The sequence below is a fragment of the Manduca sexta genome, chromosome 11, assembly GCF_014839805.1.
Source record: "Manduca sexta isolate Smith_Timp_Sample1 chromosome 11, JHU_Msex_v1.0, whole genome shotgun sequence".
Taxonomy (NCBI): Eukaryota; Metazoa; Arthropoda; class Insecta; order Lepidoptera; family Sphingidae; genus Manduca; species Manduca sexta.
Window position 1 is genome coordinate 8,359,301 of NC_051125.1, and position 12,460 is coordinate 8,371,760.

The window sequence follows — 12,460 nt, forward strand, 5'->3', positions numbered from 1 at the left end:
TAGCAAAGTGATTGCTAAGGGAGGAAAGTAGTCCCTACATAGAATGTTGAAGTATATTGGTACCGGCCTAATCGCATCCTGGTAGAAAGTTGAACACTGAACTTCATCAAATGGTGAGGTAGTTTATATTTTTCACTTACAATTACCAGTTACCTCTACCGATTTGAAATTTCGAATGATTAAGCACAATAGTTGTTATATAATTATTATTTCAAATTACCCTACATTATTCTCTCGGGCACTTCACCATATCCCTCTTATCTTGACAATTTGAAGTATATCAGTAGAACATATTTTATCGACAACAAACTTATTTATTAAACAAAAATGAACTTAATCTCGAGTTTACCTGTATATACTATCGTTTGTCCAAGACATGTTCGTCCATTTGCCATCGCTGACCTTCGAGATGGAAGGCAAGAAGCTGTACAGGACCATCTTCTGTTGCGCCATCCAGCATGATATCAAAAAACTGGTAGAATTTATCGATGTCTGGTCCACTCCGATACTCAAGAACTGAAGGACAAAAACATCAGATATTTATTTTTATGCCATGAACGCTAGGCTCCTTCTTATAAAACAGCACGAAAATTATAAAATTTCATTATTACTAATATCATACATGCGACAGATTGTGAAGATGTTTATTAGAACTAAACGAAGAAACTGCTCAATGGCTTTGGATGATATTTGACACAAATATAAACCATGCCATTTTCACATATAGTCTTATCCTTGTCCTAAAAAGTACACAGAGGGTCTTCAATCCTGTAAAAAGTCGGTCAAGCGGGCAGAACGATTTTTATATTAGTAAAATGTAACAAAAAGGAATAATAATTCTATTATGAGTAATATTACATAATAATTAAATAAAAATGGAGAAAATATATTACGTGGCTATAACCAACCTGATACATGCGATTGTCGCTGGTGCTGGAGCAGTTCAACTCATCGCTGCCATCGTAGCAGTCTTGTCGGCCATTGCACACAACCGCCTGCGACACGCATCGACCCTCGTCGCACTGGATGTAGCCCGCTGAACAGTTCGATGCCGGCTTTTGGCCCTGTGAACAATTATTATTATAGTTTATTTTGTAGATTTAACTAACGCATCATATTGCTAAACTTCCATTATTTTAAGTGATAATAAAGATATTTATTATGATGAATTAGCAAAAGTACGATTATGCGCTACCCTTGTAATTAGAAATGACGATTGTCAAAATATTTATAGGCTAAATGTTCGACTTATAATCGATTCTTTTGTAATAAGATTAATATTTTTGGGTACGTTAGCATATCTGCTATTCACATATAAAATTAATTTATGCGTAGGTGTACGAGTCGTGAATAGATGCAGACATAGTATAGGGCTAGGTGTACTGACATGTGCGGCGCAGTGCAGCTCGTCGCTGCCGTCGGCGCACTGCGGCGTGCCGTCGCAGAGGCTGGCGGCGGGCACGCAGCCGCGGCCGTCGGCGCAGGGCGCGTCGCGCGCGCCGCACGCGCCGGGCGGGGCGGGGCGCGCGCCGCACCCGGCCTCGTCCGCGCCGTCCGCGCAGTCCTCCGGCCCGTCGCACACCCACGCCAGCGGGATGCACACGCCTGCACCACAAACGACCACTTCAGCATCGTATTGAATCTATTTATAATAACATTGTAAAACACCACAACTAATAATGTTGATGACTGATGTTGGTCTTCGATAGCTTGTGGGGTTTCATTAATAAAACACCGGCCTTTCCATGAACGTAGACTGTATTTTCTTATTTGATGCTTAAACGATGAAAGCTTAAACTTCAATGCGGAGGAGGTGACCCTTAAATATTAAGTGACCGTACTGGGGGCAAGCAACCCTCAACGGGCTACGAACCTCGACGCAGGACGGCCACTGGGAGAGGATGAAACATCAACGATGGTGGGATGAGATACTAACAACTATTTTTCACGTTGGCCAGAATAAAACATATTAATTTCATAACATAAAAAATAGTCTACAATTTCTATTTCGTTCATTACTTTAAGCAATTTTTTCACACAATCCAACTCAATGGCAATCATATCAAGCTGTAGCAATTTTAACATTAATTATACAATCTCATTTTATAATTCTCTTACCTGGCGAGCATGTGAACTGATTCTTGCCGCATTTCTGTCTAGACAGCGAGTGTTCTGGGATCACAGCTTTAGGCTCTGGCAACACCAAACCGCACCCAACCTCATCGGAATGGTCGCCACAATCGTCGATACTGTCGCACCTCCACCAATCGGGTATGCAGTTCCCATTATCACATTTAAACATCCAGTTAAGGCAGGTGGTGTTCACGGGGAAGTTAGGCCGCTCTACCGCCGGATCCGGCAGCAGTTTCGAATGGCCTATATTGGGACAGTTTTGCTCGTCGGAGGATTCCGTGTCACCACAATCATTCTCACCGTCGCATACCTACAAGAGAATTAATGAAATGTCAATAATGCTATGTTTTTCGAAATACGGGCCTGGGAACAGTGTGTTGCAAAATCAGACAAAGGAATAATCAATTTAATATTATCACTTTTATGTACTTTAACCATTGATATATCTGTACTACGAACTAGGTCTGGCGTTCCATACACTCATTGTGTTCGACTCAACTGTAGTGCTCAATGTACGGAGTGACGCTCATAATATAAGAACTCCCGTCTAGTGTATATCAAGTCTAGTGTAAACCTTGATGAGAATAAAAAAAAATGTCAAATAAGTAAAATTATTTAATGTTCAAGTGTATAAATAGGTTATAACAGTGACGTTTTGGTTGCCATTTTAGTTCAGATTTTGAACAAATAGTTTATATGGATGTTCGTGTCTATAGAATATATGTCATTGACTTCAACCATATATCCTTTTCTAATGCTCAATCAGTTTTCTTTCAAATTTTAATTACTGAGCGCCAACTCACCCAAGTCTTGAAGATGCACTTGCCGGAAGGACAGCGGAACATGTACGGCGCGCAAGTGGAGTTCTTGCAGCGGTCCTCGAGCTCGTCCGCGCCGTTGGGACAGTCGCTGTCGCCGTCGCACACCCACGAGTGAGGCACGCACAGCTCCGTGTCGTTACCGCAGGAGAAACCGTTGCCGGTGCAGCTCACTATGTCTGGACGTTTCACTTGAACCTGATGGGGGAGTGTGGAATTAAATTGTTGATCTATGGATGGACGGCTGTGTTCCGGCTCGAAGGACCAATGTTTACAATACGAAGTTATAAGTCTGACGGACAACATGAAATTTGTGTAATAATTTGTAATAGCCGAGTAATAAACGTGCAAAAAATGTAATTAGTTAAGAAAGTTTATTTCGCTTGCAGTATGGAATTGGAGTGGATATATATTTTAGGAATCATATCGAACTTACCGTACAATTGCGTTCATCAGATCCATCCTTGCAGTCATTATCGCCGTCGCACACCCATCGTTTCTCTATACAGTGCCCGTTGCCGCATTGGAACTGATTTTCGCTGCAATTATGATGACCGCAATCTGCAAACAATAAATAAATAAAAATAAACTCAATTCATACAGCCATAGCTTTTCTTATTAAAAATATGGTCTGTTTGTTACTTCCTAAAGCATAAATACATGGTTGACATCGACGTTAACAAGAAGAAAACTAGAACTTTAATGAGTCGTTAGATTAGTTTTCATCTAGGAACAAAAGAGTTCTTGAAGAATAAAAAGTGTATTTCATACCACCAGGAGAAGCAGGGCTAATTATGAGAAAAAGAGGAGTTATTATTTGAATTATTTTATTTTGTATATAGTAAATATCATTCATACATTGTCTGGATTTTAGCGGTTATGACATAGTTTATCGAACGCCCTCGTTCTTTCGCGTCGCTTGATAATGATTTTGACGTCATTGGAATTTCACGCTATGTCCTTTGACCTCTGATAATGATAGACGGAAGATGAATCATTATGAATCATGAATAATGAACCACAGTTTTAGCAGAATCCTATCAAATTACTGTTAAATTTTTTTTTCTTATACCATAGATAGATAAAACATTTGGGTTTATAAAACGTAAAGTAAAAAGGATTCGTGAACATTCGACTGACGTATATTTATTTACTTACACTAATTTGCACTACTTGAAATCATTCTCAAGATAATAGAACTCATGTTCTAACTAATATTATGTAAGCGAAAGTTTGCGACAATGTTTGTATATCTGAATGTTTGTTAGAAGTAAACTCAAAAGCAACTGAACGGATTTGGATGAAATTTGGCACACGCATAGACAATGTCCCAGTTATAGTTATATAGGCTAATTTTTATCCTGGTAATTTACTCCTATTGGAACTAACAGATTTTTTTAAATTTGATATTCAAATAGATGACTCCTAGCGCCTTACAAATGGCACTATGAATCACTACAGTGTAATAAGGCTTTTGTAGAGGGAAAGAGTCTTCACGCGGGCGAAGCCGCGACCATTATCTAGTAAGATATAATCCGTAAATATAAACATACCTTTCCTAATACAAGCAACAATATTTTTCTTAAAAAGAGACTGTACCTTTAAGTAAAATGTAACCTACACTTGTTAACGATATATAAAATAAATAAAATAAAATGCTTTTTGCATCACGTAGGCGAACAAATTTGCACTTATGATAAGTCAAGGTACATGAGAATATTTAATTATTACTTAATTAAAGAAGCTTATATAAATAAAGACAATTTATATTGAAAATAAAATAAATGAAAAAAGAAACAAAGAAGCCAGCTCGGGCTGGCAGGAAAGAAGAAATAAAATGATGTATATATAAATAAATACCTTTCTCATCGCTCATGTCAATGCAGTCGACATCTCCGTCGCACTTCCAGTGCGGCATGTAGCAGCGCGTGTTGTCGCACGCGACCATGGGCGGCGTGCACAGGCAGCCCAGCTCGTCCGACAGGTCGCCGCAGTCGTTGTTGCCGTCGCAGCGCCACGACAGCGGGATGCACGCGTTGCGGGACTTGCACGCGAACTGCTCCTGCAATCAATATCGATACTTGATCGGCAAATCGATATTGCAAATATTTGTAAAATGTGATCTGCATTAAAAAAATAACTTTATAGGATTATTTCTATTACTGAGCTGAGATGTAAGAACAACATACTAACTCTATCAAAGCCATACATATCTATGCATATAATTAGCCTTTAATGAACGCAAATCATTATGCAATATGCCTATTATTTAATGGTAATAAGAATAAAAACTATACTAACCGGTCCGCACGTAGCACCAACTGACTTCGGACACGTCATGTTGGCCAGTGGTTCCGCTCCGTCAGGACAGACGCACTTCCCGTTCGACTTCCTAAACCCATCGGGACATAGACAACTGAACTTGTTATTCGGCATGCCCAAACACAGGGCATCACAACTGGTGTTTTTATATGAGCACGCATTAATTCCATACTGAACGGAGTGTGCGAACACCTTCAAATCCATCAACCCGGAGAACGAATTATTGATCGTTATCACGTTATCACCAGTGTCCTTATCAGCAATGAATATCGACTTCGCTTTCCAATCGTCCCAGTACATCTTGTCTTTCAGAACGGCGACGGCGAACGGATGGATGACTTTGTCGTCGTTCCACAATATCCTCCGGAGGTACCGGCCCTCCAGATCGGAGCTGGCGATGTAATCCTCCATAGCATCCACCCAGTAAATCCTCTCTGACATTTGATCGATAGTGATTCCATTAGGCCACTGCACTATCGGATTGCCAAACAATTTTTTCACTTCAGTACCGTCAAGCCTCGATCTAGAGACTGATGGGGCGCTCCTGTCCCAGTCCGTCCAAAACAGATAGCCCGCTTTGGGATGGACAGCAATACCTCTCGGCTTCGACAGATGTGTGTAGTCCAGAATAGTGACTCTCATCCTCCCTTCGCTTGTTAGATCAGTCCTGACTGCCTCAATCTTCTTCCTCAATCCATCCACAAAGAACAGGACATTTGATATCCAGTCTAGAGCCATACCTTCGATACTTGCTAAGTCTGTATCAACTATCACCTCTTGGGGGGTGCCGAACGTCCCAAAACATTGTCTCATAATCTTGTCCGATTCGATATCAGCCCAATAAATACAGTTAGTCTTCAAGTCAAATTCGATTGCGACGATGTTCTTTTGGCCTTCCACAGGATAGAGAGTAAAATTGTTTGAAAGGTCTATTCTGGCAATTTTGTCCCGTAACGCGACTAACATGAATTCTGTAGGCTCTCCCATTGGACAGGGGATGGTGTCCGGTGCATAAGCCATATAACCAGATATGGTGCACGCATTCCCATCGATCTTTCTGTAACCTTTTGTCCGTTTGTAGTAGTCACCTTCGTGACAATCAGGTGGGATGGAATACGGGTCGAATTTGACAGACTTGTTTTGAATACATTCTTCGCCCGACAACATGAATCCAAAATCGCATTCGAAATCTCTTCGGGTGCATTCACAGACCTCCTGTTTTACTGGCCGTTGGTAGTCAATACCATTGTAGCAGTTAGTGTGGGCTAGTCTTCGTTGGAATATATTTCTGGTACCAAGCACACAAGACACTGAAGAGTTGGGTGGCGACGGAGACCAGAATTTGTAATCATCAGCGGTGCAATTGCGATTGAAAGTGTTCCTTAGGTCAATGGTAATGATGATCCACTGGTGTTGATCGTTGGCAGATCCAAACATGGTGAACGTAGTGGTGTTCTCGCCAGGCTCAGTCATCAGTCCGTAGATACGCAGGTCATCGGCGTTGAACCTGCAAATACAACAATATCAACAACATTCCAATATAATTAATTGATAATTTATTTGTAATGACTCACTGATATGAGTTCCATTCGATGCCTTCGTTCGTCGAATACAGAATTCGTCTGGTCTCGCCGCGCGACTTGAAGTACTTGACAACAACTAGAACGCCGCCGTGGTCTCCGTAGTTGAAGAAATAGTAATCCTTCAGGATCCTCTTCCAAGTAAGTCCGGCGTCTCTACTCATGTATACTCCTGGGATTCCTTTTAGGGATTTGCCCATCACTCCAGTAGCCATTATCACGCCCGGCGCTGATTTAGAGCTCATTATACTTGCCGACCTTTAAAAAATGATTTTTTAATGACTTCGTTACACTACATCCGTGTATACACCAAGTGAAAACTAAAATGATCCACCTTAAAACACGATCATCACACCACATAGTGGAGACACCTCATACACCATAAACTCATACATTTTCTACGCACAATATTAAAACACAAGCAATCCAATGAAAATGATAAATAAACAATTATCCTAATATGGTGATATGACTGTAAAATAATAGTTAGTAGAATGCACAAATAAAATATAATAATGACTATACTAATAATAAAATAACTCGATAAAAAGGCAACAATCCGTGCAATATGCAAAATAAAAATATAAGCGATCGTGTTAATCACATATAGTGTGTGAACTCGATTCAACTCTCATGACTGTTTACCTCAGACCGTTTGTAATGACATTTCCTGGTGGGCTGTGAACAAGTCATATTTCTGGTAAAGTATAATGTTTGTGTTTTTATAATCAAAGTGTGCCATAAAGAATATTTTTCTAAACATTATATACATACATTCACGGCTGATCACAACACGTGATGGCATTATATTAAGTACTATTGCATACTGTAAATAAACTGTTAAAACTGCAGCTATCTCTTTCTATTCAACGAGTTGTTACATACCGATATAATTGCGAACATGGAAACAATCGACAAGATTATACGAACGCAATATGCTCTTCGAAAGGAAACGAATATTGATTTTTTAGATATTTTTACTCATTTAAACGAGCTAATGACTGACTTGTTCGGATTGTGAATCATCGCCTACATAATTATGGAAATAATTGGTACATTGTCGCCTGTTAGGGGTAAAAAAGGAAAGTTAGAAAGAGAAAGGAATAGAAACCTTTGATCGTGTAACTGCATACAAATCAAAACAGCAGTATGTATCTTCACCTTTTGTTTTTTTGCGAGACAATAATATTATGCTTGTGAATCAAGTCTAAATAAATAACAACAACTATACAAAAATAGCAGCGATAGCCTAAGTTGGGTTTGGAATGGACTGCCAAGACGAATGTCCGCAGGTTCAAATCCCAAGGGCACACACCTCTGACTTTTTTAAAATCATGTGTGTATTCTTTGTGAATTTATCGTTCGCTTTAACGATAAAGGAAAACATCGTGAGGAAACCTGCATATCTGAGAAGTTCTCTATAGGAATTTCGAAGGTGTGTGAAGTCTACCAATCCGCACTAGGCCAGCGTGGTGGACTAAGGCCTAATCCCTCTCAGTAGTAGAGGAGGCCCGCGCTCAGCAGTGGGCAAGTATATAATACAGGGCTAATATTATTATGCAAATATTTTTGCTATTAGAAAATCATAAAATAAAATTTTATATCTATATTGCAAAGTAACACCTTGATTGAATTTTTGTAGTAAATCGCAATAGATTGGTATAACATTAATAGACAAAGAGATCTTATCATTTTTACTTATATCATTGAACATTATCACGCATACAACAATCAATAAACATTCGAGTTCGTCCTAATTTTTACCTTCCTAATCTTATCATTCCCAACAATTTAAAGGCAATTATTATATCAAAGCAAAGAGATTTGAGTCACTTCTTCCATCTGCTTCTATACACATCACGTCATTATCACCAAAGTTGTCAGCAGAGGTGCAACGATGTGATAGATGACAAAATTAAGATAGCCACACACGTTTTAACCAGGAGATCTGAGTATACCACATAATGTATTCTAAAGTATTGTTAATTTTACCAAATAATTTTATTTTTAATTCCTCTAAAATATGTTGCTTAGTTAAATTATTGCACCATATTAACACATAGCAGCAATAGTTCACCTAAATATCAGAATCAACATTCAATTTACATAGATATTACAAGTAACATATTTACCTAACATCTATTATGACTAATTATGCCTGCCAATGATTATACGATTAAATATTCTTTATAAATATAAATTGTACCATAGAATAAACACCCTTCTTCCTTTTTTTATTGCTTTGAATGACGAGACCCCCAAAAACCTTAGAAACACAACCCAACACCTTGAATTACAAAGTATTGTTTGGTATTGCACTACGTCATCCTGAGACATGATATGACATTTTCTATATAAAATTAACCCATCTGAACCATGGCTAAAAGCTCTCCAATCCTTTTTATACAGCAGATCTGATAAACCTTGCAAATACAACCACATATAATTTTTACGATTTATTTATTTATTTATTTAAAACTTTTTTGTACACCGAAAATGTAAAATAAAATAAAAAAAGAAGACAAATTTGTATACAAACATTACATTGGTGGAACAAATGGCGGTCTCATCGCTCGAGGCGATCTCTACCAGACAACCATTGGATTTCATCTAGTTACAACCTTAAATACAAAACATATGCTAATAGAGATAAGGCGTGTAGTTTATCTGCTCCACTCAATTCCGCTTCTCAATATCAAGTTCAATACATGACGCGATAATTAAATTATAGTCCGCATAGTGGACGGGTTTGACGACCTATCTTAACACGTTTATGTGTGTATGTGTGCATTGTATACAACATCTTACCAACGGTTAGTGATTTCAGGTATATTTTTTTGTGATTTGCCAAATTCTAGTCGTGTATTTCTCAAAATATATGTGTTATGAAATAGTCTTTACGGAATATTGTTACAAATTCTTCTGTCTCATCATGTTTTTGTTTGTCTTGATAGATTTTATGCTATATATCATTTGATAAAAGGAGTGTGTTTATGACAAATAACAAAGACAGATTAGACAGAACAATTTGTAATAACTATTTCGTTTTGTACACTTACAGTAGCTTTTGGGCGCCCGAAGTGAAACAAATTTTGTTCCCCTTTTTTCTGAGTACATATTTTTTTACGTTCCAAGCACATTTTTATCAAGAGTCATACGTTGGTGACGATGTTCAAGGCAGACGCCCCTACATTTGTTGACAAAGGGACCTGGCGCGCAAGGCATCCGAGAGCCCCACCCTAAAGCCAACACTATTACTATCTATATAGAAGTTTCACCAACTCTTGTTATCAATACTCGAAAATATATAGTACGAGCTTTTGCTCGCGGCTTCGCCTGCGTGAATGAGTTTTCCGGCATACATTTTTTTCCGAATTTCTTGACATGTATCGTGATATTATAACCAAATGACACAAAATCATTATACATTATAGCCTATGTGTTATTCTGATGAATAACCAATATTACTGTAAAGTTTCATCCATATCCGTTCAGTAGTTTTTTCGTGAATGAGGAACAAACATACATCCATCCTCACAAACTTTCACATTTATAATATTAGTAGCATATTAGAATAAGTACTAGATAATAATAAAAATTCTACCACGTCAACTCTTACGGTGTCAACGTATAGCAAATGATAATCAAATTGCTAACACGCTTGTTTCTAATATGTAATGAATGTTCATGTTTACCTTGTTACCGGATACAGTTGACTGAATTTCTGGCACAAGTGTAGACTGCACGAGTTCTCGATGTGGCAGCTCAGCGGTTTACCTGAACGTTAAAGCTATGTAAGAAACATATTACGATAAACTACATATAGCCAGTTGAAAGACTGGACTATCGACCGTTTTCGATAAATAAAATGTTAATCCTTGATCCTATATCGACACTAATCTATTTTTAACCGACTTCAAAAAAGGAAGACGTTCTCAATTCGACTGTGTGTGTGTGTTTTTTTTGTGTGTTTGCTACCTCAGAACTCTTGATTGGGTGAACCGATTTCGATGATTTTATTTTTATTTTTTAAAACTGCATTTAAGTTATATTTTTTGCGATAGTTATTAAATTTAAAATAGTAAAAATTCAAAAAAAATAACATGACGCTGATTGTACGCAGTTGGTTAAAAATTGTTGATAAAGAGTATAGTATAATAAATTAACCACACGGATGTAACCACTCATATAATTCTTTTCAATAACGTATTTGGCTTAATTTTGACGCATGACAGCCTGTTTGATACCATTCTCCTGTAGGAAACCTCGCTTGTTCTTGTTCTGAGGGAAACCTAGTGATGGCGAATCGTGTTGGACAATATGCAGTGTTGTTACTCTATTTGGAAATCATCAATCCAGGACGTCTACAGTCATTTAATGAATTTCGTATACCATTGCATTATAATTTCAAAACATTATCTATTTACGTTCTCATACAAAAATTAACTGTAAACCGACGCGAACGCACGAAGATTGCGTGATAACGTCAATCAGTATATCGACAATTGCAGGGTATTTAAATAATTAAATTAATATACAAAAAGGGAAACATATCCTTAATAACCAACCATTCACGTCAGCTACGGAATAATAAATTGTCAAGGCCGTTCTATCAGCATGAAATAGAATTTTTATAAACTAAATGCTGAAGAACGAAATAAAAATTGTGCGCATTATGTTTTTAGGTTGTTGACCTGATCACCTTTCCAATATCGTATTGCTTATGTTTCACAGCTGTATAAATTGTCCCACATACATAGTTATGTATTTATACATCTAGATTCCAGTGATAAAACAACACGTGTTGATCTATCTAAATTGTCGAACAAATTAAATATCTTGTCATCCAACATAAAAAAAAATACTTCCTGGAACTAGGAAACATAATTTACCACCGCCATATTACAAGCTCAATCACTAAACAATTACCTACATCCATTATAACTTTATCTAAAAAATAGTCATTTTTTGTTTTTTATTCCATTAGTATACTAACGTATACTCTTTTCTCATAATCACCTGGCCAAAGACTTTTTTTCTCATAAATATAGCACGTGTTTTCTGCTTTTCAAACTTGACATTGGCACAGTTCTCGTATAAACGATACAGCCAAACAGAATAAATTGGATTGGATACAAAATAGCTTCGTGGAACCAGCGAAAATTATTTACCCATATTATAAACTCAACCACTAGCCCTAAATCATCACCTACACCTATACTTTATCTATTCGCAACGTACAAAACAGACATTCAACTATCCCCGAGGAGAACTTACTAGACAGATCGCGTGACCAGCTATAGTATAAAGGTAAAATATTACGCTCAACGACACGTACATTTGTTTACTTTGTACAGGAAATTACAAAAAACGGTAAGGGAAACCATAACGAGTTACAAAATTGGTATATTTTATGTAATAATAGCTTCGAATGAGTTGGCACGAGAGCTAAACGGCTTAGTGAATACGTCTGAGCATGAACTTGTTAATCATAATATATGCTGACGTGAGTGATGTCGACTCTACAATTATTGTCCAGATTATCCTTTGTATTTATAGGTTGATACCAATAACCTCAACTATCTTCGCCAGTATTTCCCATTGGGT

The 12,460-nt window shown here is 37.6% G+C and overlaps 1 protein-coding gene across 3 annotated transcripts in view; it reads right to left on the reverse strand.

Moving 5' to 3' along the window:
* LOC115452424 (sortilin-related receptor) overlaps positions 1-12,460 on the reverse strand; it is a 38,810-nt gene that overhangs the window by 6,540 nt on the left and 19,810 nt on the right. For 2 of the 3 annotated variants that reach the window (XM_037437457.1, XM_037437456.1), the window contains exons 7-17: positions 10,549-10,630; positions 7,499-7,531; positions 6,848-7,111; positions 5,253-6,780; positions 4,812-5,013; positions 3,388-3,512; positions 2,937-3,149; positions 2,119-2,443; positions 1,388-1,605; positions 909-1,064; positions 350-516 (exon numbers count right to left, since the gene is read on the reverse strand). In XM_037437457.1, the coding sequence (XP_037293354.1) occupies positions 350-516; positions 909-1,064; positions 1,388-1,605; positions 2,119-2,443; positions 2,937-3,149; positions 3,388-3,512; positions 4,812-5,013; positions 5,253-6,780; positions 6,848-7,111; positions 7,499-7,531; positions 10,549-10,630 (3,313 nt within the window). The remainder of the gene's footprint in view (positions 1-349; positions 517-908; positions 1,065-1,387; positions 1,606-2,118; positions 2,444-2,936; positions 3,150-3,387; positions 3,513-4,811; positions 5,014-5,252; positions 6,781-6,847; positions 7,112-7,498; positions 7,532-10,548; positions 10,631-12,460) is intronic. The other variant, XM_037437458.1, reaches the window with a different exon arrangement.